We start from the raw sequence: 25,258 nt of genomic DNA, 5'->3' as shown, positions 1-25,258 counted from the left end.
GCCCTGGGAAGAAGTGTGGCCAGTGAGTCCTCATACAGCTCATCCGTGTCAAAGTGCCCAGATGGAAGGCTACGGTCCTCCACCACCAATGGTTCTTCCTGGGACCTGATCTCTGGCCCAGCTGTTCTGAATCCTGGAATATGATTTGGAGCTAGGAAGTGGGGCTAGGCAAGCATTGTCATTTTGGCTCTGGTTGCCCTAAGGCCATCCCAGTCATACTGCCCATTCACCTCAATCCCGTATTCCTACAGGATCTCAGAGGCCAGGGATTCCTCTTCTCGCACATTTATTTGCAGAGGGATGTTTGCTCGAGGCTGGGAGAGGGCTGGTCCTGATGGGGCATTCACAGCATCTACTTCAGTTGTGAACTCCTGAACGACATGGGAGTGGATCAGCACCCAAGTTCCCATGATGCCTACGAGGCCGTAGGGACCCTGAATGGATTGCTTTGCCTTAGGAAGAAGAAGAGAGAGTGGAAAACTATGGGGTGTTCTCAGTAACACCTGTGAACTTGAGTCAGTGATCCCTTGGATTAGCTAGTTTATCCCAGTTGATGGCAGCCATTAATTTTGAAAGGGTCCAGTTGGCCTCTTATGAGGAATAAGACCCAAACTCAACTTCTCTAGTTTGGGAGAGATGAAACTACCAAGTGACATTTTTTAATTTTTATTTAATTTAATTTTATTTTATTTTTTGTGGGGGCGCACCCACGGCACATGGAGGTTCCCAGGCTAGGGGTCTAGTCGGAGCTGTAGCTGCCAGCCTACGCCAGAGCCACAGCAACGCAGGGTCCGAGCCGCGTCTGTGACCCACACCACAGCTCATGGCAACGCTGGATCCTTAATCCACTGAGCATGGCCAGGGATCGAACCCGCAACCTCATGGTTCCTAGTCAGGTTCGTTAACTACTGAGCCATGACGGGAACTCCTTATTTTTTTATTTTTAAGCATCAATGGAGTATCTATTAAAATTATTATGGTAAAAAATTACTATGGCAGATGCTTGTTTACTGACCTAGAGCTATTCTCTTCCTTCTCACTAACAGAACCTCTTTAGTTGGGGATTGACTATGTATCCAGCTAAATTCTACATGGAATATAAACAGAACTGTTGTTGTGAGACTTTGATGAAGACGACTGAAAGAGAACTAACTCAGAAAGGAGGTACATTCTTTTTACTCCTCCCTTCTTTCTCCTTCCTGGAATGCGGATGTGATGACTGGAACTTCAGCCACCATCCTGGACTATGAGGTGACAAACAGTAGAAGCCAGCACTTTGAATGGTGTAGAAAAGTGGACAACTGAGTTTCCAATGACATTGGTGAGATCTGCCTACCTCCAAACCTCTTTGATGTGAGAGAGAAATGAATTCTTTTGTTTAAGCTACTGCTATTTTGAACTTTTTGATATATGCAAATGGTCCTACTCCTAACTGATGTAATCATGTACTATGTGACAAAGAAAACCATAATAAATCTCAAATGGCAAATTTGTGGAGGTCATTCTCTTTGAAAATAAGATAAACTAGAAAATAATAACAAAAGAACATATACTTTAAAAATCCAACCACTTTGGATTTAACATGCATTCAGGAGTTCCCGTCGTGGCACAGTGGTTAACGAATCCGACTAGGAACCATGAGGTTGCGGGTTCGATCCCTGCCCTTGCTCAGTGGGTTAAGGATCCAGCATTGCCATGAGCTGTGGTGTAGGTCGCAGACTAGGCTCGGATCCCGCGTTGCTGTGGCTCTGGCGTAGGCCAGTGGCTACAGCTCCGATTCGACCCCTAGCCTGGGAACCTCCATATGCCGTGGGAGCGGCCCAAAGAAATAGCAAAAAAGACAAAAAAAAAAAAAAAAATTAAAATGCATTCTTCTGACTATCTGATTAAAGAGGATTCAAAGCTATAATTTCAAACTTATTTAGAAAATAAAAACATAGATGGCTATATATGAAAACATATTAGACACAGCCAAGTATTTGATACACTTAGAAGCAAATTCAGGGCCCTAAACAGTTTCATTAGAAGGAAAGAATAAGAACAAATAAATTAACAATAAATTCAAAGCAAAGAGTTAAAAAACCAACCACTAGCAAATCAAAGAGGAAAAAAGGATATTATAAAAACAAGAGCAGAAATGAATAAATTAGGAAATGCAAACAGAAGTAATAAATACATCCAAGACCTAATTCCCAGACACAACTCACACAAATCCAGTTATTTTAATTAAAGGAGATGAGGTAAGAAATAGGAACAAGACTCGAAAATCGATCTACAGAAAGATTCTGATTTTTAAAATCAATATTTAAAACTCTCCTACAACAAAAACACCAGGAGGTAAAAGAAAAACACCTGGGGAAAGATTTGCAATATATGTAAATCAAAGGATTAATATCCAAAATAGATAAGGAATGCTTACAAAGTAATTAGGAAAGCCAACAGAAGACCAGACAAAGGACGTTAACAGCTAATCCATCGAAGAGAAATGTAGAAGACCAATAAATACATGCAAAGAAGTGAAATCTTTTTGGCATCCAGGGAAATAAAAATTAAAGCCATAATGAGATGCTATCCTTTTCTCATCAGATTGGCAAAAAAAAACCCTGAAAAATATGAATACCTGAATTACAAAGTTGTAGTGAAATATAGGCTTTCTGAAGAGAAAGTTGGCAATAGCTGTCAAAAATGTAAATGTGCATTGCCTTTACACAGCAAACTCACTCCTGGAATGGGCTCTGGAAAAATCCTCATACTTGTGCAAAAAGGGCTTTATAAGGATTTTTCACGAACTATTTCTAATAGCAAATAATCAGAAACAACCTAAATCTAAATCCATCACTATGGGAAAGAATACTAGTCAAAAAGGAAAAGGGGAGTTCCCGTCGTGGTGCAGTGGTTAACGAATCCGACTAGGAACCATGAGGTTGCGGGTTCAGTCCCTGCCCTTGCTCAGTGGGTTAACGATCCGGCGTTGCCGTGAGCTGTGGTGTAGGTTGCAGACGCGGCTCGGATCCCGCGTTGCTGTGGCTCTGGCGTAGGCTGGAGGCTACAGCTCCGATTGGACCTCTAGCCTGGGAATCTCCATATGCCGCGGAAGCGGCCCAAGAAATAGCAAAAACACACACACACACACACACACACACACACACACACACACACACACAAAAGGAAAAGGGAGGGGGGGAGGGAGGATTTCTTTATGTAGGCAAACCGATAAGTGTAATAAACTATTTGTAGATAAATAAGTATATTTTGATATTTTTCATGGAAAAAATACAAAAAAGACCCCAAATTTTAGTGATGATTCAGATGTATGTAAAATGCCTAGGAAAAAAAGCCTGACAGTTCACACCAAACTTCTAATGGAGGCAATTTCTGGGAGTAGAATTGGATGGAGTTGAGGGTCGTCAGAGGAACTTTCATTTTTTTTATTGTTTGAATTCTGAGCTGAGAAACATATTCATGTATTACTTGTAGAGCTTTAAAAATATTCTTTAAAAAATTCTTGGTGATATTTTTGAATTCCAAAGAACATATCCATGTATTACATGTATAATTTTATAAAGTATACAGAGAAGATTTTTTTAAAATCCTGAGGGTATTTCTGAACTCCAAAGATAAAAAGAAAAAAAAAAAAAGTATCTCAAAGGGAATGGGGGAGGTTTACCTATAAAGAAAAAGAGAATCGGGCCAACTATTGTTCATGTACGAGAGGAAAAAAGTCAGTTCAGATATGCAAGGACTCAGAAAGTATTGCCCACACACTCTTAATATTATTCAAAGAAGTACTCTAGCCAAACAGAGCGCATGTTGGCGCGCACACAGATGAAGAGCATCAATAATTGTAAAGTTTAATATAGGTATTAAGCAAGGATTCAAAAATCTCGTGAGATTTCAGATTACTTCCAAAATCTTGGCAGGTGTGTATGGGTGAAATGGTAAATTAGAAAGTAAAATGGTATGCTAAAATGTCTTCCTTTATGCAAAGGGTTAGGGAGGTCCTATTTATTATTCAATGATTAATATTGATAGGTAACTAAACAAAACCTTTCTGTAAAATATTACAGGTGAATGGTAAGTAGAGAGAATTAGAATGTTCTCCTCCCAAACAACTGCTTAAGAAACAGTTGTGGCTCAGCAGTAACCAATCCAACTGTTATCCATGAGGACCCAGGTTCAATCCCTGGCCTCGTTCAGTGGGTTAAGGATCCAGTGCTGCCATGAGCTGTGGTGTAGGTCCCAGATGCAGCTCGGATCCAGCATTGCTGTGGCTGTGGTGTAGACCAGCAGCTGCAGTTCCGATTAGACCCCTGGCCTGGGAACTTTCATAAGCCACATGTGCGGCCCCAAAAAAGACAAAAAAGAAAAAAGAAACCAAAGGACCAGTGAAAATTATCACTCTAGTGCAAAACAGGAAACTAAATGGAAACAATAACAAAACTTAATAAACAATCTAGCAAACAAACCAGTTGATCTCTGGGATACCACAATCACCAGTGGTAGAATAAACATGAACGGGTTCTGTTAATTATTAAAGTTAAAGACAGTTTCTCAACCTGGGTAAAAAATTCAGCTGAATTGTGAGATACATATGCAAAATGACACAAATTAAATATCATTCTGATATAAATAAGTATGTAGGCAATAATTTACAAGGCAGATAGCAAAATGGGGATAGAAATATTAATACAAGATGAAGTAGAAGTCAACACAATATTCAATGAAACAGATATTTTGTGTGTGTGTATGTGTGAAAGAAAGAGACAGCGAGAGATGGGAAGGTGCAAATTATAACATCAAAAGATAAAAATGTCATGAACACACCAAACCCCACTGCACTAAAGTATATATAGCAACGACTCTAAAAAATGCAAGGAAATTAAATACATACACTTATGGTGGGAGAAACTCATAATACATTTTCAGAATATTTCAGAACAATGTAGTAGCTTCAAGGAAACTCAAGAAGGACAGAGATGTGAATGATACTCCTTCTACATGTTGATGTATATTTAAAATATAGGTACAAGATGAGCTAATTCAAGCACACAGAAAAGTCTAGAGGATAACATAATGAACATTCACCTATTGTCAAATCTTATCATTGTGTCGATTTTGGTGAAAATTTTATCTTTTTAAAATTTTTGTTTATTTTTTTGTTATTTTTTGGGGGTGGCGTGCCTACAGCTTAAGGAAATTCCAGGACCAAGGATTGAATCCACACCACAGCTGTGACCCAAGCTGCAGCAGTGATGACTCCAGATCCTTAACCTGCTGTGTGACCAGGGAACTCCCAAATTTTATCTTTTTAAAAGATGAAACTGGCACTTCCCATCGTGGCTCAGTGGAAACGAATTTGACTAGCATCCATGAGACTGCAGGTTCGATTCCTGGCCTTGCTCAGTGGGTTAAGGATCTGGAGTTGCTGAGAGCTATGGTATAGGTTGAAGACATGGCTCGGATCTGGCATTGCTGTGGTTGTGGTGTAGGCTGGCGGCTACAGCTCCGATTCAACCCCTAGCCTGGGAACCTCCATATGCCCCAGGTGTGGCCCTAAAAAAAAAAAAAAAAAAAAAAAGATTAAAGAAAAAACAGATGAAACATAACAGATAGGAATGAAGCACCTCCTGTTCTCCTGCTAGATTCCACTGCCTTCTTTCTCTCTCTCCAGAGCTAAGTATCATGAATCTGCTGTTAATCATTCCTATGAATGCTTTTATGGATCCATGAAATATATGCCCATCAATATATGTAATATTGCTTGGCATATTAAAACATTATATAAATGACACCAGACAGCACTGTTACTCTGTTATTGCTTTTTCCTTCATCATTGTTTGCAGCTTGGGTCATAGCAGTGGTTTCCTTTTTTTTTTTGCTATTATAAACAATGCTGCAAATATCTTCTTTTTATGTTTAAAATTATTTTACGTATGAGGTGAAATCTAACTTTCTTTCTTTCCCACATAGATAGCCAACTGTCGTACTACCAATTGTTAGATAGTGCATCCTTCTTCTCCACTGATTTGTCAAAGATCAAGCTTCCACATAGGCATTGGCACATTTCCAAACTTTCTATTCTGTTCCATTGATCTATTTACTTTTCTCCAAGCCAAAACTAAACTGCGTTATACTGTTTATATGGTGAATGCCCTCCCGCCACCTCGTTATTGCCAATGTCTTGCAATGAAGTTTTATAAGTTCCTCCATAAAGATTTTGCACATCCTTTCTTGAATTTATTTTTAGGCAACTTAGAGTTCTAAGTGCTATTATAAATGCTTTCTTTCTTTAAAAAATCATGTTCGTTTATAGGCATTCGACAATTATTTTGTATACTTGTCTCACACCCAGAAATCTTTTAAAATGATAGTTCCAATAGTTTGCCCATTTTCGTGAATAATTTTGTTTCTTCCTTTCCAATCCTAATGCTAGTCACATCCTTTTTCATGTCTTACTGTACTTGTTAGTCTCCTAGGAGAATGTTGCACCATTATCAAGTATTCCTTTTTTTTTTTTTTTGGTCTTTTTAGGGCTGCACCTGCGGTGTATGAGGGTCCCAGGCTAGGGATCCAGTTGGAACTGTAGCTGCTGGCCTACGCCAGAGCCACAGAAATGTGGGATCCAAACCATGTCTGCAACCTACACCACAGCTCACAGCAACGCCGGATCCTTAACCCACTGAGTGAGGCCAGGGATCAAACCCACAACCTCATGGATGTTAGCTGGGTTTGCTAACCGCTGACCCACAAAGGGAACTCCCTCTAATATTCTTAACTTGCCCCAGACATTAAGATTTTACCTTTATCTGTTTCATCTTTAAGAATGGTACTTGCTATGGGATTGGGATTTTTTTTGACGCATACTCTATATCAAGTTATGAAGCCCCTTTCTAGACCTAACTAACCTTATCTTTAAAAAATTTGTAATTGTACCTATGCCCAGATGGACATTAATCTCTAACACCCTGTGACAGTTTACAGGAAGAAAAAAGCAAAGAAACCATGAGACTTATTGGACATTTCCACTCCTAAAACCCCTACTGGACAAGGACTGATATAGGTAACTGGGCAAGGCCAATGGGAGAAAACCACATCTTTCTGGACCCCACGTTGGTACCCCCCCATCTTTAAGGGATAAAAACCCCTATAAGACAATAGAAAAGGGGGCTCTTCTCCCCACTCCCAGCTGTCCTGGGAGCTATTCGCTTTCCTATAACAAAGACATTGCTTGCTTACAAAAAAAAAAAAAAAAAATTAATTGGAGTTATGTTATTTTATCAAATGATTTTTCTGTATCTACTGAGATTATCATGTTTCTTCTTCAGTCATTAATGTGGTGAATGATAGTACATTCTCTAATGTTACCATTTTTGATAGAAATTATTTGATATATTAATGCATTAATGGATTCAACTTACTGTTATTTAGACTATTTACATGAAATTTCACAAATGATATTGGCCTGTCATTTTTATTTCTCATAATTACTTTTCGGTAATGGTCTCAAAGTACCTCATAAATGAAATGGGGAACATTTCCTCTTTTTTATTCTCTTTCAAGAGTTTTATAAAAATTGAGTTTGGCTATTCCTCTGAGTATAGTCACTTGAAAGGTCATGGGAGGCTAGTGGTAATTTTTGGTTTGTTTGTTGGTTCTTTGGTGCGTATATCTGAAACAAGTGATCTATCTAATTTTTTTCTATTTATAGGTCATCTCAAGTTCTATACATCTTGCGAGGCAGTTTTTGGTAAACCACACTTTCTCAGAAATATGTCCATTTCTTTTAAGTCTTCAAATTTACTACCCCAGATTGTTCAATACACTTAGATCTTTTAAACTTCTATTGTATCTGTAATTATTGTACTTTTTAGTCTTGATATTGTTTATTCGCATTTTTTTTTTTTTTGCCTTTTTATCTTTTTGTCTTTTAGGGCTGCACCCATGGCATATGGAGGTTTCCAGGGGTCCAGTTGAGCTGTAGCCTCTGGCCTATGCCACAGCCACAGCCACAGCAATGCAGAACCCCAGCCAAGTCTACGACCTACACCACAGCTCATGGCGACACCAGATGATCCTTAACCCATTGAGAGAAGCCAGAGATCGAACCCACACTTTTATGGATGCTAGGCGGGTTTGCTAACCGCTGAGCCACAATGGGAACTCCTGCATCTTCTCTCTGTTTTCTTGCTCAGTGTTGCCAGAAATGTCTATTTAATTAGTTCTTCCATAGAAGCTGGGAATTTATCCTCAAGATGTATCTCCAACAATATCAAAACAAATTTGTACAAGACTATCTATTCTTGCATTATACATATTGGAAAAATAATGGAAATAACCTAAATGTCCATATGTAGGAAATTTTAGCTGAATAAATTATGGTACTTCCACATAGGAGACTACTATGCTGCTTTAAAAAAAAATAAAAGAATGAGGAAGATCTTTATAAACTGATACAAAATGATATCCAGGATATATCACTAAAGTGGAAAAAAACATTGCTTAAAAGGGTATTACAGTGTGCTACCTTTTATATAAGAAAGGGAAATTTTTTGCTTATTTTTACAAAAAGAAATAGGAAGGATAAAATTATTTACTTAGAAAGGATGGATGGGAAGGAAATAGAAGGGACAGAGTGGAATGGGACTTTTATTATGCCTTTTTATGTAACTTTGACTTTTTTTTTTTTTTTTTGTCTTTTGTCTTTTTGTTGTTGTTGTTGTTGTTGCTATTTCTTGGGCCGCTCCCGCGGCATATGGAGGTTCCCGGGCTAGGGGTTGAATCGGAGCTGTAGCCACCGGCCTACGCCAGAGCCACAGCAACGCGGGATCCGAGCCGCGTCTGCAACCTACACCACAGCTCACGGCAACGCCGGATCGTTAACCCACTGAGCAAGGGCAGGGACCGAACCCGCAACCTCATGGTTCCTAGTCGGATTCGTTAGCCACTGCGCCAGGACAGGAACTCCAACTTTGACTTTTTTAATTAATTTTTTTGTTTGGTTGCACCTGAAACATGTGGAAGTTCCCAGGCCAGGGACCAAACCCACGCTGCAATTGCAACCTGCACCACCGCTGCAGCAACACCTGATCCTTAAGCTGCTGCACTACAGGGGAACTTCACTATATAGCTTTGACTTTTGAACTGTGTTGATATTTTATATATTTCCAAAAATAAATCAATGAGAATAGGGAAACATCTGAAACTGAATGGCAACAGAAATAAATAAACCTAGTTGTATGTCAAATAACAACATATATACACAGAAGAAAATAATCCAAATAATTTTTGAATGCAGTTCTCTGACTGTGTACTCTCAGTAGCATTTATTCAATGGACAAAAAGAACTTCAAAGAAATCTTGAGCTTTACTTAATACATTTTTGGGGAGATTAATACATGTCTGAGAGGCATTAACATAGCAATTCTGAAACTCGTTTATTTGTAGGTGTAAGATTTAGTAAGTGAGTAAATACATTGCTGTTGGAGTCCCATTCAAGGGGAAGGAAGACGTATGTATGGAATGGAAGGAGGGAACAAACTCTGAGATGTTGGGTTGACTTTAGAAGTATTAGTATGAACTCATGATTTGTATTTTATTTTATTTTGTCCTTTGTCTTTTTAGGCCCGCACCTGTGGCATATGGAGGTTCTCAGGCTAGGGGTCGAACTGGAGCTGTAGCTCCAGCCTATACCACAGCCACAGCAGCATGGGATCTGAGCCATGTCTGCGACCTACACCATAGCTCATGGCAACACCAGATCCTTAACCCACTGAGCGAGTCCAGGAATCGAAACTGAGTCCTCACGGATACTAGTTGGTTCTTTTAACCAATGAACCACGATGGGAACTCCTGAACTCATGATTTTTAAAAAGTTGTATGTTCCAACTCTGCTAAAAGGTCCTAGAAACAGTAACACTCCAATAACAGTAAGCATATCTAGCTACCCAGATTTTGATTCTCAATACCATTCCCCTCTGAAAGGGTTCAGGGCTCTATGGAGAAATGGATGATTCCAGCATTAGGATAAACTACAAGACGAATCTGGAATATTCATACATTGTACCAGAAGGTACTGAAACACATACTTAAAGAATAAAAAAGACATGTCAAGTGCCAGCTGTTGTGCAGCGGGTTAAGAAGCTGACTGCAGCTTGGGTTGCTACTGAGGTGCAGGTTCCATCCCCAGCCCAGTGCAATAGGTTAAAAGGATCCAGCATTACTACAGCTATGGCTTGGATTCAGTACCTGGCCTGGGAACTTCCATATGCTGCAGATGTGGCATAAAATTAAAGACAAAAACAAAACAAACATAAAAAAGACATGTCGGAGCCCCCACTATGGCACAATAGGATAGGCAGCCTTTTGGGAGCTCTGCGATGCAGGTTCAATCCCCAGCTGGCACAGTAGGTTAAGGATCCGTTGTTTTGTCACAGCTGTGGCTTAGTTCAAGCTTGTGGCTTGGATGTGGGATCTGATCCCTGGCCTGGAAGCACCATACGCTGCATGGTGACCAAAAAAAAATAAAATAAAAAGTCAAATGGAGGGAAACTGCTTTGAAGAGTTTTAATTGGTCAAATTTGGCATAATTTGTATGTAAAATGAATAATGACAAAAATTATTCACTGAATACAAAACATACTGAGACCATACTGATAGTTTAAAAAAAAAAAAAAAACAATAAAGTGGGAGGCAGAGGGGAAAACCTTTATTTATAGGAGGCTGCCAACTAATAAAAATAGAATGAATGCTGTTTATAAAATACAAAGGAAATTTTTAGACTAGGTAAATATCCTGTTCCCAATCAGTTTCGTACTTAGTGGTTTTAATATCTGTTGGTCATTCTTGTCTGTTTCCAGGTTTAGGCTAATATGAAAAAAGTTACTATAAACATTCATGTATAGATATTTATGTTGACATATGTACTCATTTCTCTTATAGTAAATACCTAACTATAGGATTGCTGGCTCACACTGTAGGTATATATTTAACTTTAAAAGAAACTGCAGTACTGTTTTATATACACACCTGTCCTGATCCCAATCCTGATTCTTTTTTTTTTTTTTTTTTTTTGTCCTTTTGCTATTTCTTGGGCCGCTCCCGCGGCATACGAAAGTTCCCAGGCTAGGGGTCGAATCGGAGCTGTGGCCATCGGCCTACACCAGAGCCGCAGCAACGCGGGATCCGAGCTGCGTCTGCGACATACACCACAGCTCACGGCAACGCCGGATCCTTAACCCACTGAGCAAAGGCAGGGATCGAACCCGCAACCTCATGGTTCCTAGTTGGATTCATTAACCACTGCGCCACGACGGGAGCTCCCCAATCCTGATTCTAAGATCACACACTTCATTTAGTTGTTATCTCTCCAGCTTCCTAGGTGTAATTCAAGAGAAATGAGGACATGTGTGTGTGTGTGTGTGTGTGTGTGTGTGTGTATCTCCATATATATCCTCTAAAAAACTTGTACAATCATGTTCAAAGCAGACAATTTGTTGTAAACTCCAAACTGGGAACAACCCAAATGTCCACCAACAGCAGGAGGAGCATAGAAATTTCAGCATAGTTATAACAGTGGAATACCACACAGCAATGAAAAAGAACAAACTCATACTATACAAAACAAATCTCACACACGATTTTTTTCCTTTTTATGGCTGCACCTGTGGCGTATGGAAATTCTCGGGCTAGGGGTCAAATTGGAGCTGCAGCTGTAGGCCTACGCCACAGCTCAGGGCAATGCCAGCCAGATCCTTAGCTCGCTGAGTAAGGCCAGGGATCGAAGGTACATCCTTACAGAGATTATGTCAGGACACCTACTATGCTGAAACAAAAACTCCTCACAAACAATTTTGAGTGAAAGAAGCCAAGCCCAAAAAAGTACATTTATATAAGTGATTCCATTTATATAAAGTTCAATAACAGGCAAAATGAGAATATAATGAGGCAAGTCAGAAAAGTGGTTCTCTGGGAGGTCAGGGTCTGAGATGGGTACATGAGAAGTTTCTGAGATGCTGATAATACTCTATATCTTTAAGTGATGTTTACTTGAATGAGCTCACTTTGTGTACATTTATGATAAATGCAACCTCTCTGTACATTTGTTTTACTCCAATATTAATTAAGAGTAAATTTAATCCAGGTCTCAAAACTGAACAAAAAGAATACTGAAGAGTTCCCATTGTGGCTCAGCAGTAACGAACCCAACTAGTATTCATGAGGATGTGGGTTCGATCCCTGGCCCCACTCAGTGGGTTAAGGATCTGGCGATGCTGTGGTGGTGGCATAGGCAGTCAGCTGCAGCTATGATTCAACCCCTAGCCTGGGAACTCCATATGCCACAGGCGCAGCCCTAAAAGACAAAAAATGGAAAATGAAAACTGAAATTTTCCCTTATTTTCCAACTTCCCAAGCTTTCTGGAAAAACTTGCCTATGATCAAACCAGCATGTCCTAATTAATGACAATACTCAGAATGGAAAATGTGCAGGGATGAAGGCACTTCAGGGCTCTGCTGGGTGTACACGGGCACACGGTCCATGGAGAGAAGTTTGACAATACACATCAAGAGAAATAAAAAGAAAGATATGAGATTTTCTCCAACAATTCCTCTCCAGGGATTTATCCTAAATCAACAACTCAGTCACATATTTATGAAGGATGATGTAAAGTTAGACATTAAAAAATTTTTCTAAAAAAGAAAATCCTTTGACGGTAATACTTACTATTGGTGTCCCAAAAGGAATGTAACCTGTAGAGAACAGAGAAGAGTCAGGTTTGTTTTGTTTTGTTTGTTTGTTTGTTTGTTTGTTTGTTTTTTAGGGCCACACCGGAGGCATATGGTGGTTCCCAGGCTAGGAGTCAAATTGGAGCTACAGCTGCCAGTCTACGCCACAGCCACAGCAATGTGGGATCCGAGCCACATCTGTGACCTATACCACAGCTCAGGGCAATGCCGGATCCCCAACCCACTGAGCGAGGCCAGGGATCGAACCTGCAACCTCATTGTTCCTAGTCAGATTTGTTTCCACTGAGTCAAGATGGGAACTCCGAGAGTCAGGTTTTATAATCCCACCTGTCTCTGCCCCACCTACCTCTCATCTGAGATACCAGAAGAGACTTCAGCTTTGGTCTTGGCAGGGGTCCCAATTGATGGGCTTAGGTCAATGAAGCAGGCCCCCAGACCTTTTCGCAGCTCAGCTCTCCCCAAGACAGAGGCTCCCCTGGATCCCCAACCTCCTTGACTCTGCTCCCCTTTAGCCCCATTCCCAAGGGCAGGCTGCCCACAGCTGGGGCATGGCCACTCTGCACTTGGTGGTCCTCCCATGAGGCACAGCAGCCCTGCCCACATTCACCACAATGTCTCTGAAGGCCCAGTATGTCCTCTTTCCCTCGGCCTGTCCTAGCAAACACCCTGTCTCCCCCGGCATTATGAGCAGTTCTGGAGAGGGCATTCCCTGCCTGCCAGAGAGCCGTGCCTCAACAGGCCAGAGCTTTTTGGATCTCTAGGATGCTGGCTGGACATCCTCACAGATGCAGAAAGGGCTGGCATGCAGACCAGTCAAGCCCCGGGCATCATCTCCCCACTGCCCCTGGACCCCACACCAAGGCAAGGCTCCTCTTCATTGTTATAAGTAGGCAGCCTGTCCTAGCCTTCAACTGATGGCAGCCAGTCAGCTGGCCAGACAGCAGAGAACCACGTGTGCATGAGTTAACATCTAAAGCAAAGATCATTGTCCCAAGTGTGCACACTTGCACACGCGAGCCACCACTCTCCTACCCACCGCCCTCCGGGGAGAGGTCCACAGACTGATTGCGAGGCTCGGGTGAAGCCTGCTGTGGCCCCATGCAGGCACTGGGGAGTGCTGACAGCCGTGGCTACAAGGTGCTCGGGGACTTTGCTGCCTCAGAGTTCCTCACGGCAAAGCAAGGGTCACTGGGCTCAGTGATGTCACGTGGTTGTATATTCTCTTACCCCGTGAGGTCAGTCTCTCTGAGGGTGGGGACTCTGTCTGCCCGCCTTGGGCTGAGAACCTCCACAGGTAGAGACCCTCTCTCCAGCCACCCGAGGGCTTCCCAAGGCAGCAGCCAGCAGCCCTCCCACCCACCCCGTGACTCAGGGGTGGGCGGGTACACCCCATCGCACTGAGAAATGTCATAGATGAGGCATCAGCACACTGGCGTGGGTATGACCTCTGCTGTGTGACTCTGGACAAGGACTCTAGCCTCTCAGAACTATGGGCAGGATGACCACACCAGCCCCGGCCAGTGTGCAGACGAGTGCTTTCTAGGCCATTAAGCTCATACATACAGAGCTGTCCCTCTAGTGACCGCAGGGTGGTGACTTACTGAGGGCAGGGATCTTAAACCCACTCTCCCGTTACGCTCTCTGCCTACTGGTCTCCACAGAATAGGAATCCGCCTCCCTGGTGTGTAGCGGTACAAATGCAGCGCATCCATTCAGAAGGGCGGGTTATAAGCAGGATCAGAAATCAGGGAGTTCGTCTGGGGAGTCACTGCTAGAACGGGCTGAGCAGGGAGCAGGGCATGGAAGGCATGTGCAGTGGGCACAGGTCAGGGAGGAGGGACTCAAGGGAGGCAGGCCTGCCTGAGGCTGCTGCTATATGAGGTGGTGGTGGGGGATAAACCTGAGCTGGGGGCATCAGACTCCCCTGTGGAGGCCTCCACTCTACCCCAACCGCTCAGGCAGAAAAGGCAGGCAGGCACATTCTTTTTTTTTTTAGGGTCACACCTGTGGCCTATGGAGGTTCCCAGGCTAGGGGTCAAATCAGAGCTACAGTTGCTGGCCCACATCCCAGCCACAGCAACAGCAGATCCAAGCCATGGCTGCAACCTACACCACAGCTCACAGCACTGCCAGATCCTTAACCCATTGAGCGAGGCCAGGGATTGAACCCACAACCTCATGGTTCCTAGTGGGATTTGTTTCCACTGCGCCACGATGGGAACTCCAGGGAGGCACATTCTAAAAGCTCTCTTGGGATCCAGCGTTGCCACAGCTGTGGTGCTTAGGTCGCAGCTGCAGCTCAGATTTTATCCCTAGCCCAGGAACTTCATATGTCGTGGGTGCGGTTGAACATTTAAAAAATATACAAAAAATAAAAAATAAAAGCTCCATTGGTGACCCTGAGACCTGATCAGAGTCTTGTTAGGTTGAGCCAAAGTGATTGACTTAGTGTAGGCACGAGTGTGGCTCTGTGTGGAATGGACTCCATACCCGCCTCAGTGCATCTAGAGGCTTCTGGAGCTGTGACCATAGTTAAGTGGCCCAGGCTGGGCAGAACCAGAGGGTCCCAAGGGCTTACCTGACATTCTAAAGGGCATGAAGATCTTCTCATTGGTGTCCGGGTGTAGAATAGCCTGGCAAGAACCAGAAACAGCATAGGGTAACAGTCAGGGCGGGAGAAGGGACATGGGAAGGGGGGGTAAGGAGTGCTCCATCAGGAAGACTCAGGGGGCCGGTGACTGTATCCCACTTTGCCTTGTGGCCAGTCAGTCCTTCCCCCACCACTCGGGGCAAGAGAAAACCACACATGGGCTGCAAATGGAGCTTCCCCTCCTGACCAATGCTTGAAGCTGAATGCATCCCAGAGGACTGTCCGCCTTGTAGGCTCTCTGTCCCCCATGCCTCGCACACAGCAGGCACATAATAAGGATTTTGTGGAAGCTCCCGAGGAAGGAGCTTGGGACCCAGGGAAAGGCAGGCTGACCTGAGCGCTAGTCTTCAGAAACTCAGGCCCCCGGTGCTGGGGAAGAAGGGAGGGGTGAGGCAGCCCAGGGCAAGTGTTGGGGTGGGAGAGGGCAGGGTGGGGCAGGGTCTCTGAGACATGCAGAAGGGAAGGAAAAGAAAGTTGAATTACCTGCTTGATTTTCTGTGCGCTCCAGAGCTGCAAGGAAGGAAGGGAGAGAGAAAGGAAAAGAGAATAAAGAATAAAGATTAAAAAGATATCACTTTAAGGTCTCGAAGACACATTTGCTAACCAAGGAATCCGGCTCCAAAGGGCTTAAGAGGCTCAGATTGTCCTGGTTGCCCCAGATCTGGCATCCTGGGGGTGTGGCATCTACGCCAGGGATAGGACCAGGGATCCCAAAAGAGCAGGGCTAGGGTCTCACACTGATTTTTTTTTTTTTTTTTTTTTTTTTTTTTTTGCCACACCTGTGGCATATGGAAGTTCACAGGCTAGGAGTTGAATCAGAACTGCAGCTGCTGGCCTACACCACAGCTACAGCAACGCCAGATCCAAGATCTGAGCCACATCTGCAACCCATGCCATAGCTTGCAGCAACACTGGGTCCTTAACCCAATGAGTGAGGCCAGGGATCAAACCCACATCCTCATGGATACCAGCCAGGTTCTTAACCTGCTGAGCCACAGCAGGAACTCCCTCACAATTTAAAACAAGTGTTCTCAACTCTGGCCACGCTTCAAAATTACTAAATTATGGAATTCCCGTCGTGGCTCAGTGGTTAACGAATCAGACTAGGAACCATGAGGTTTCAGGTTTGATCCCTGACCTTGCTCAGTGAGCTAAGGATCCAGCGTTGCCATGAGCTGTGGTGTAGGTTGGAGATGTGGCTCGGATCTCGAGTTGCTGTGGCTGCGGCGTAGACCAGAGGCTACAGCTCCAATTGGATCCCTAGCCTGGGAACTTCCACATGCCATGGGTGCGGCCCTAGAAAAGACAAAAAAGAAAAAGAAAAACAAAATTACTAAATTGTTTGAAGAATTCTTCCAGCAATTTTTTTTTTTTTTTTTTTTTTTTTTTTTGGCTTTTTAGAGCCACACCAGCAGCATGCGGAGGTTGGCAGCCTAGGGGTCTAATCAGAGCTACAGCTGCTGGCCTACACCACAGCCACAGCAATGCCAGATCCTTGACCCACTGAGCAAGACCAGGGATCAAACCCACAACCTCATGGTTCCTAGTCGGATTCATTTCTGCTGCGCCACGACAGGAACTCGTCCAGTGTCACGAGACATGTTTCTACAATATTTTCTTAGCCTCTTTGTTGAAAACTCCATCTTGTCCTGCTTTACTTTATCCCCTCTTCCTGCTTGAATAACAGTCACAGTGCTGATAAACAATTTAAGCTTAAGAACAAAGATGTAAAGGCATAAGCTAGTCATAGGGTCAGCTGAATGAGGACATAATGCGTTAGTCTAGGCATGCTGGACCTGTGCAGATTGGCATGCGTTTGCACGAGCATGATATGTCCTCTAAGGAATAAGAGAAAGAGGAACCCCATGGCCAAGTGGTTTATGAGCAGTCATTAGCAAAGAGAACCAAAGGTGCAAACCTAGGCACGCTGGGTGGCCGCAAATAGACAGTGCGGCTTGCGGAAGCACAGTGAGGATTCTCTGGAATGCTATGCATAGATAGCTAACTCAAATGCTAATGATTGTAAAGGTCAAAGTAAAGGCTTAACCTTTTACCAGCTAAGTGGCTTTTAAAATAGTAAAAGAACTTATAAAATAGTAAACAAACCCTATATCCTCCACCCATAGCCCCTCCTCACTTGATCTGTCCTAAAGAGCACAATAAAAGCGGTGTGGTTTCTTGAGGCTGTGCTCTTGGTCCCTGAGACCTTGAGTCCCCCGGTTCCCACCTTTACTTAAGATAAATGTCTCTGTGTCTTGTTTTATGTTAACTTTTTTCCTTAAGTTTCACAGCACCTGTTCTTCAGCCCCATCTTGCTGAGCTGGTCTCTCGGCACTCCAGCATTTTCTTAAATGCTCCCTAGTTCATTCTAAGGTACAGCCAGGTAAGAAGCCCTAACTTAATTGTCTCCTAAAATCACTAGAAGCAGTACAGCATAATTTTTCAGAGCTAGATTGCCATTTCTGAGCCTTGGTTTCCTCATATGTAAAGTGGAGATAATAGTTATGTTCTAACATTGTTGAATAGGCACATGAAAAGTGCCTGGAACAGTTGGGGACACATAATATGTGCTTTACAAGTGCTAACTCCTGTGCATATGACTATTCCTATTTTTGTTATTGTTATAAGAAGGTTGTGTGCTTTCAAATCAGTGGGTTGTCTCCTCTAGCACAGCTTGGGGATAGGCTGGAGAAACAGAACAATTTGCCAATTCCTTCAAATGACAAAAATACGATATTTCATTGATTCTAAGACATTGCTGATCCCAAGACATATATTATGTTCCACTAAGAAAGAAAATGTTGGCATACTGCCAAGATGCCCATCAATTAAAAGATATGTCCCAGTTAAGAGAGGATAAAATGTAATAAAATAAACTTTTTAGAATCAAGAGAATGTGGCAAATAAAAACTTACATTGTGAGCCAACCAGAGGCCAATGCATTTCTAATGGAGCAAGAAGAGTATAAGGTAAGACCGGCACTGTGGTCAGTATTGATGTTTCAAGTTTTAGAATAGAATAGTTACACTTCATTTATACAGCACTGTTGTCCTCTGCTATATGAATTAAGCTGCAGAATGCTACTGGGTAGCAATAATAGAGTTAGAAAATTGATATACAGATCCTCTTCACTTACAATGGGGTTATGTCCCAATAACGCCATTGTAAGTTGAAATTAGCATTAAGTAAAAAATTTGTTTAATACATCTAATCTACAGAACATCACAGCTGAGCCCAGCCTTGCTTAAATGTGCACAGCATACTTATATTAGCCTACAGTCTCTCTTTTTTTTTTTTTTTTTTGGTCTTTTCTAGGGCCACCCCCTCGGCATATGGAGGTCTAATCGGAGCTGTTGCTGCCGGCCTACACCAGAGCCACAGCAACATGGGATCCGAGCCATGTCTGCGACCCCCACCTCAGCTCATGGCAATGCCAGATCCTTAACCCATTGAGCAAGGCCAGGGATCAAACCCACAACCTCATGGTTCCCAGTTAGATTCGTTAACCACTGTGCCACGACGGGAACTCCAATAAAGTTTTGAATAGCTCATGTAAGTCATTGAATACCATACTGAAAGTGAAAAACAGACTGGTTGTATGGGGACAGAATGGTTCTAAGTGTATCGGTGGTTCCCCTCACGATCACGTGACTGACTGGGAACTTCTGCTCACTGCCCACCCAGCTTCATGAGAGAGCATCAGACCACGCATCGTGAGCTGGGAAAAGACAAAATTCACAATCTCACGTGTAGTTTCTACTGGATATATGCCGTTTTCATACCATGATAAAGTCCACAAATTTAAGTTCAGCCATCATAAGCTGAGGACCATCTGTATTAAAGTTTATGCGTTTTACTAACAGCAGAGTCGCTCAAGCCTAATTCACAGCCTAATTACTCTGATTTTAGATACATTTCAAACATATTTGATTGTCTGCTGTTCCAGATCCAGAAAGACTAGAGGCAGTAGATTTTTTTTTTAAATTATAATTGGGGAACAGAGGGGACTAAAGAAAGAAAAACCAAATGTAGAATCGCTGTTAGCCAAAGACGGTATCGGAGAACATAACAGCAAAGAGGTAAAAAAATAAAATAAAAAATAAAAATAAAAGGTTAATTCTTCAGTGTCCAGAAATTGCCTTCCTGAAGTGCACCCCACCAAGTCCCAGCACTGTCCCCAGGCGCAGACTCCTGACACCCCATGGTCTCCACCCACGTCAGAATCTCCCAGGTCTGAGGCCCCTCACCTTGCAGAGTCATAGCTCAGCTCCTCAAAGCAGGGGCCTGCCTTTGAGTGTCAGCCCCCAGCACATCCCAAAGAGCCAAGCCCATAGCAAATTGAAATCTTTTTATTTTATTTTATTATTATTTTTTCTTTTTATGGCCATACCTGTGGCATATGGAAGTTCCCAGGCTAGGGGTCAAATCAGAGCTGCAGTTGCCGGGCCACAGCAATGCCAGATCCGGGCTGCATCTGCGACCTATACTACAGCTCTTGGCAATGCCAGATCCTTAACCCACTGAGTGAGGCCAGGGATCGAACCCAAAGCCTCATGGACATTATGTTGGGTTCTTAACCTACCGAGCCACAATGGGAACTCCTACAGCTATTTATTTTAAAACATTCAAGATCTCTTTATACAATCCTTATAAATAAAGGCAAAAAAATCTCCATGATTCTGATGAACAGCCTGGCCTGAAAACAGTGATCTAAGACATTAAAGGACAACATATAGGGCAAGTGTTAGAACCAGGCAGCCTGCATTCCAACTGTCTACTAGATGTATGGCCCTGGGCAAATTACTTGGCCTCAACGCCTCAGATCTCCATCAGTACAATGGGTTGTTATAAGGGTAGGGCAGGGACTATGCTTGATGCTCCCAGCAGCTGGCCTTTCCCTTTGGGCACACAGCCCAAGTCACACTTTCCAGCCTCCCCCACCGTCAGGTGGGCTCACAGGCTAATGACTATGGGTGGAAGTGGAGTTCACCACGTCCAGGCTTGGCCCCAAAGCCTCTCGCAGAGGATCTGGTGGAGGAGATTGAAGCCGTAGAAGACAATAAAGCCATGAGGTGAAAGGAGCCTGGGGAGTTCCCACTGTGGCTCAGTGGGTTAAGGATCCAACATTGCTGTAAGCTGTGGTATAGGTCACAGATGTGGCTTGGATCCAGAGTTGCTGCAGCTGTGGCATAGGCTTGCAGCTGCAGCTCTGATTCAACTCCTAGCCTGGGAACTGCCGTATGCCATAGGTGCAACCATAAAAAGGAAGAAAAAGAAAGAAACGTGGCCCTTGGATAATGGCTTATGTCAAGTCCCTGATTTGCACTGGACTCTGACAAGGGCAAGAAACAGACCTTACTTATAAGTCCCTGAAATCCAGAGATTGTTTGTTACAGTACCTGGTTTACATTGACCAATACAGAGGTTCACTGAGACATGCGTATCTTTTTTCTCTTCTTTTTGACCACACCTGTGACATGTAGAAATTCCCATGCCAGAGATGGAACCTGAGCCACAACAGTGACCCAAGCCACAGCAGTGACAACACCAGATCCTTAACCCACAGAGCCACCAGGGAACTCCCAAAACATGCATATCTAAAATACCTGTCTCATAGATCATGCTCCATAACTGCCTAACATAGAGGGGAAGTCATTCAAAAGAGCAGTATTATTTTTAAAGGACTGAATTATTTTTCAAAAAAACTCCATCTCGCTTGTGTTATACTTACAACATGCCTGTGAGATGAGTGGACTACTTTTAGACAAGGCAACTCATATCAGAGAGACTGAGTGACTTAGGCATGGCTCCAGGAGCCAGGTGGCATGATGGAACTGGGCACCCAGGGCTCCTGGCCTCCAGGCTCATGCACCCCCCTGTTCTCCATGGGCTCTCTGGAGCAGACTGAAGTCTGATCTGGCCAGGGTGATGAAGGCCAGGCCTGAGGCACAAGAAGAGGAAGAGGAGAGGCTGACATCATCTGAGGGCCCAGAACCTTTCTTTGTAGCTAGGCAGCAGACAGTCCTCCCCGGCATGTGTTCCTCCTCTCCTACCCAAGTCCAGCCAAGCAGCACTTGTGGCTGTGCCTGTGTCCTTCAGGTTCAAGTACTGCTTCCTCCACCCCCACCTAGGGAGCAGTGATGGGAGACTCAAGCAGGTGCTGGCTGGGCAGCAAAGGCAGAAGTTCAGCAGGGGTGTCAGCAGGCAAGGCCAGGAGCCCGGAGCTCATAGACAACATATGTTCCCCACCCACAATGACACCCCCATATGCAGCTACAGGTAAGAGGCGACTGTCCTATGAACTATTTGAGTCTCACACTCAGAAACCTGTTTTCATAGGACAGATGAGAAAAGCAATGCTCAGAGCCACATCCAAGGTCTTAGAGGTGGAGCCAGACCTACAGCTCAGGACCTGTGACTCAGATCTGCTCATTCATTCATTCTCATTCATTCATTCACATTTAGTGAACAAGCACTATGTGTCAGGCACCCTCCAAAGAGTTCTGTATATATTAACTTATTAATCTCCTCAACAATCCTATGAGGCAAGGACTAGTGTATCCCCCACTTTTTAGGTGTGGAAACTGAGGCACTGAGAGTGTCAGTGATTTGCCCAAAGTCCCACAGCAGCACTGGGATTTGAACCCAAGTGGGCAGGTTCCATAAACCCCACTCTTTTTTCTTCTTTTTTAGGACCGCACCCATAGCATATGGAAGTTCCCTATGCTAGGGATCGAATCGGAGCTTCAACTGAGGCCTACACCACAGCAGTGGCAACACCAGAGTCGAGCTGCATCCAGTTAGGCTTATCCACGACTGAGTCCCCCAGTGGCATGTGCCTTTCTTTGAAGTGAGATGTGCCTTTCTCTGGCTAGCACCTCCATAACGTCCATCCCATCCCAAGTAAACCCATACTTTCCATCATCTGCCTGTGAGCCAGAACAAGGATGTGGCTACAGCCCAGCCTGGCCCGTGCAGAGAGGAGGACCCAAGGAGATGGGGGAGAACCATGATGGAGGGAGCCTGGGTTCCTGAATGATCCTGTGGAGCAGAGCCACTTGCCTACCTGGAATTTGAACTATTACATGGGAAAGAGCTAAACTTCTATCTTATTTGAGCTGGTGTGTTTTGAGATCACTTCATTACAGCAGTTAGTATAACCCTAACTAAGATAACCCATTTGGGGTTTTGGGAAACTGCCTCCCATGATATCAGGGAAGACTCTCAAGAAGAGAAGAGAAGGGACGAGCACTGAGTAGCATTGAAGCTCTTCTCATGGCATCTGGCAATGCTTCCACCTCAGGAGGTTTTGGGGTGAGGTAGAAGGGACAGTTCCATCTTAAAGTGAAATTCCTAGTCACAACTTGATCCTGTCTGGGCTTATCCCATCTCCAGACTGTGGCAAAAAGAGTCAGGGTCACAGATGCAGAGGCTGGCTTGGCTATTGACTCCCATGGTCTTCCTGTGCAGGTCACTTCACTCATTAGACTTACACTGTTTTTTAAAATTAATCAGACAGGGAGTTCCTGTTGTGGCGCAACAGAAACGAATCCTACTAGTATCCGCGAGGATGAGGGTTCTATCCCTGGCCTTGCTCAGTGGGTTAAGGATCCAGTGCTGCTGTGAGCTGTGGTGTAAGTTGCAGACACAGCTCAGATTCCATGTTGCTGTGGCTGTGGTGGTGGCCAGCAGCTGCAGCTCTGATTCGACCCCTAGCCTGGAAATTTCCATATGCTGTGGGTGTGGCCCTAAAAGAAAAGAAAAAAAAAAAAAATTAATCAGACAAGATGGAGTTTCCTGGTGGCCTCAGCAGGTTAAGCATCTGGTGTTGTCACTGGTGTGGTTCTGGTTGTGTCTGTGGGTTCGATCCCTAGCCTGGGAACTTCCACATGCTGTGGGTGTGGCCAAAAAAATTAATCATACAGGAGGTAGAAGCAAGTCTCTCCAGGGCCCCTTCCTGTCTGATGATGTCAGATCCAGTTTATAGAGAGCACAAGACAGGACTCGAGTCTGACCTCTTGGGTCTGGCTATTCCCTGGGGACTGCTGGACCCATGGGTCAGACCCTGGATGCAGAAATGGTAGGTACCACCCACATGCCAAGAGCTCATTGCTATTTGAAGTATAACAAGAAAGCCCTGCAACAAGGTTACAAGTGAGGATTATTTGCATAGAAAGCATTTGAGGGGAGGCCAGAAGAGCTGCAGTAGACAGTCCATCCACACTGAGAATCTAGGACAGGGAGCCCCCGGTGTCTTCTGGGCAGCCCATTGAAGCAGCTCCACTTTAAATCACAATTCCTCAGTGTGACCTGATCTGCTTTGGGCTCAGCCATCTCCCTCCGTTCCTCGGGCTGAAAATTAAAAACGTGAGGTCCTGATCCCTTGGAACTTACTGGCTGCAGCAACAAACCAGTGTGGGTGTGAGACTTTGGACCTTTTTTGATTTTGCAACTGGGAGAATGAGGACACGGGGGAGGGGCGTGGGGAAACAGGGCAAAAGGTTGCTGGAACAATGCAGAAGTTTGCTGATTTCAGAAATGGCCTAAGTCACAGCTGAGCAGCCATCTGAACATATTAGAACCTGGGCTAGAGGCTAGGGAGGGGCAGAGAGGGCACACCTCCAGTGCCCAGACTCCAGACGGAGGAGTGACTGCCCGGGCCTTGTCCCTGGTCTGGCTCATTCCCCTTCCCCTCTGCCTCCTTCCAAGCTGCTTCTCCAAACCTCCAAGCAGACGAGACAGAGCCTATTTAAAACAACCTCCAGAAGGTAATTAAATAGAGCCTGAAGGGGATCTCTCTGTAAAGCAGAGGATGCTTCCATAAAACAACAAGAAATCTTCTTAATTTATCATTTGGGCCAATCCCATTATTCCTCACCATTAATTCTGTTGCCATGGTTACTCCCAGGTAATATGTACACATGCAAATCTATGTGGGGCAAAGGTACCCCCCAATTCCACAGATGAAAAGAGAGAGAAGCTCTGCTTCATTCTGCTGCACAAACACACAGCAGCGGTCACGACTTCCGTGTACAGGCAGCTTCTCTCCATTGAGAGGCCGGACCCTGGACTCAAACACGTTTCTGGGAACTGGAACTCCAGATTGCCCACTTGTTGGCCATATGATTTGGGGAAATTAATCTTTTTGAGCCTCCACTTCCTCATTTGTAATGTAGGAATATGAATACTTATTCTCAAGGTTATTGTGACAATGAAAGAAAATTCATTTATCCAACAAATATTTACCAAGCACCTGTTAGGTGCTGGGCACTGCTCTAGGCACTAAGACCATATCAGTGAAAAAAGGCCAAAAATCTCTGCTTTTGTAGTGCTTACATGCTTGTGGGGACGCGCAGTGAAAAATAAAAATTATAAAGAAGTTTTCTGATATGTTAGAAGGATGAGTGCTTTAGGAAACATGGGGAAACAGAACAGGGTAAGGATAGGGAGTGTGTACTGGCAGAAAGGATGGATTTTTTTTTTTTTTTTTTAATTTTTATTTTTTGTCTTTTTGCCATTTCTTGGGCCGCTCCTGCGGCATATGGAGGTTCCCAGGCTAGGGGTCGAATCGGAGCTGTAGCCACTGGCCTACACCAGAGCCACAGCAACTCGGGATCCGAGCCGCGTCTGCGACCTACACCACAGCTCACGGCAACGCTGGATCTTTAACCCACTGAGCAAGGTCAGGGATCGAACCCGCAACCTCATGGTTCCTAGTCGGATTCGTTAACCACTGTGCCACCACGGGAACTCCAGGATGGATTTTTAAAACGAATTTATTATAGTGGGGTCCTGGCAAAAAGAGGGGGTGAAGGATGGTGAACACTGGGAGACATAGGAATGCAATGACGTGACCAAGGCCAC

General features: G+C 44.0%; 1 protein-coding gene across 1 annotated transcript in view; it reads right to left on the bottom strand.

Moving 5' to 3' along the window:
* SFXN5 (sideroflexin 5) overlaps window positions 1–25,258 on the bottom strand; it is a 132,951-nt gene that overhangs the window by 69,279 nt on the left and 38,414 nt on the right. Inside the window, exons 4-6 of the mRNA XM_003354772.5 lie at window positions 15,878–15,904; window positions 15,323–15,377; window positions 12,722–12,747 (exon numbers count right to left, since the gene is read on the bottom strand). Of these exons, the coding sequence (XP_003354820.2) occupies window positions 12,722–12,747; window positions 15,323–15,377; window positions 15,878–15,904 (108 nt within the window). The remainder of the gene's footprint in view (window positions 1–12,721; window positions 12,748–15,322; window positions 15,378–15,877; window positions 15,905–25,258) is intronic.

The sequence above is a fragment of the Sus scrofa genome, chromosome 3, assembly GCF_000003025.6.
Source record: "Sus scrofa isolate TJ Tabasco breed Duroc chromosome 3, Sscrofa11.1, whole genome shotgun sequence".
In the NCBI taxonomy this organism is placed as follows: Eukaryota; Metazoa; Chordata; class Mammalia; order Artiodactyla; family Suidae; genus Sus; species Sus scrofa.
Note: the sequence above shows the minus strand (reverse complement) of the source record. Positions and strands in the feature narration are given on the sequence as shown.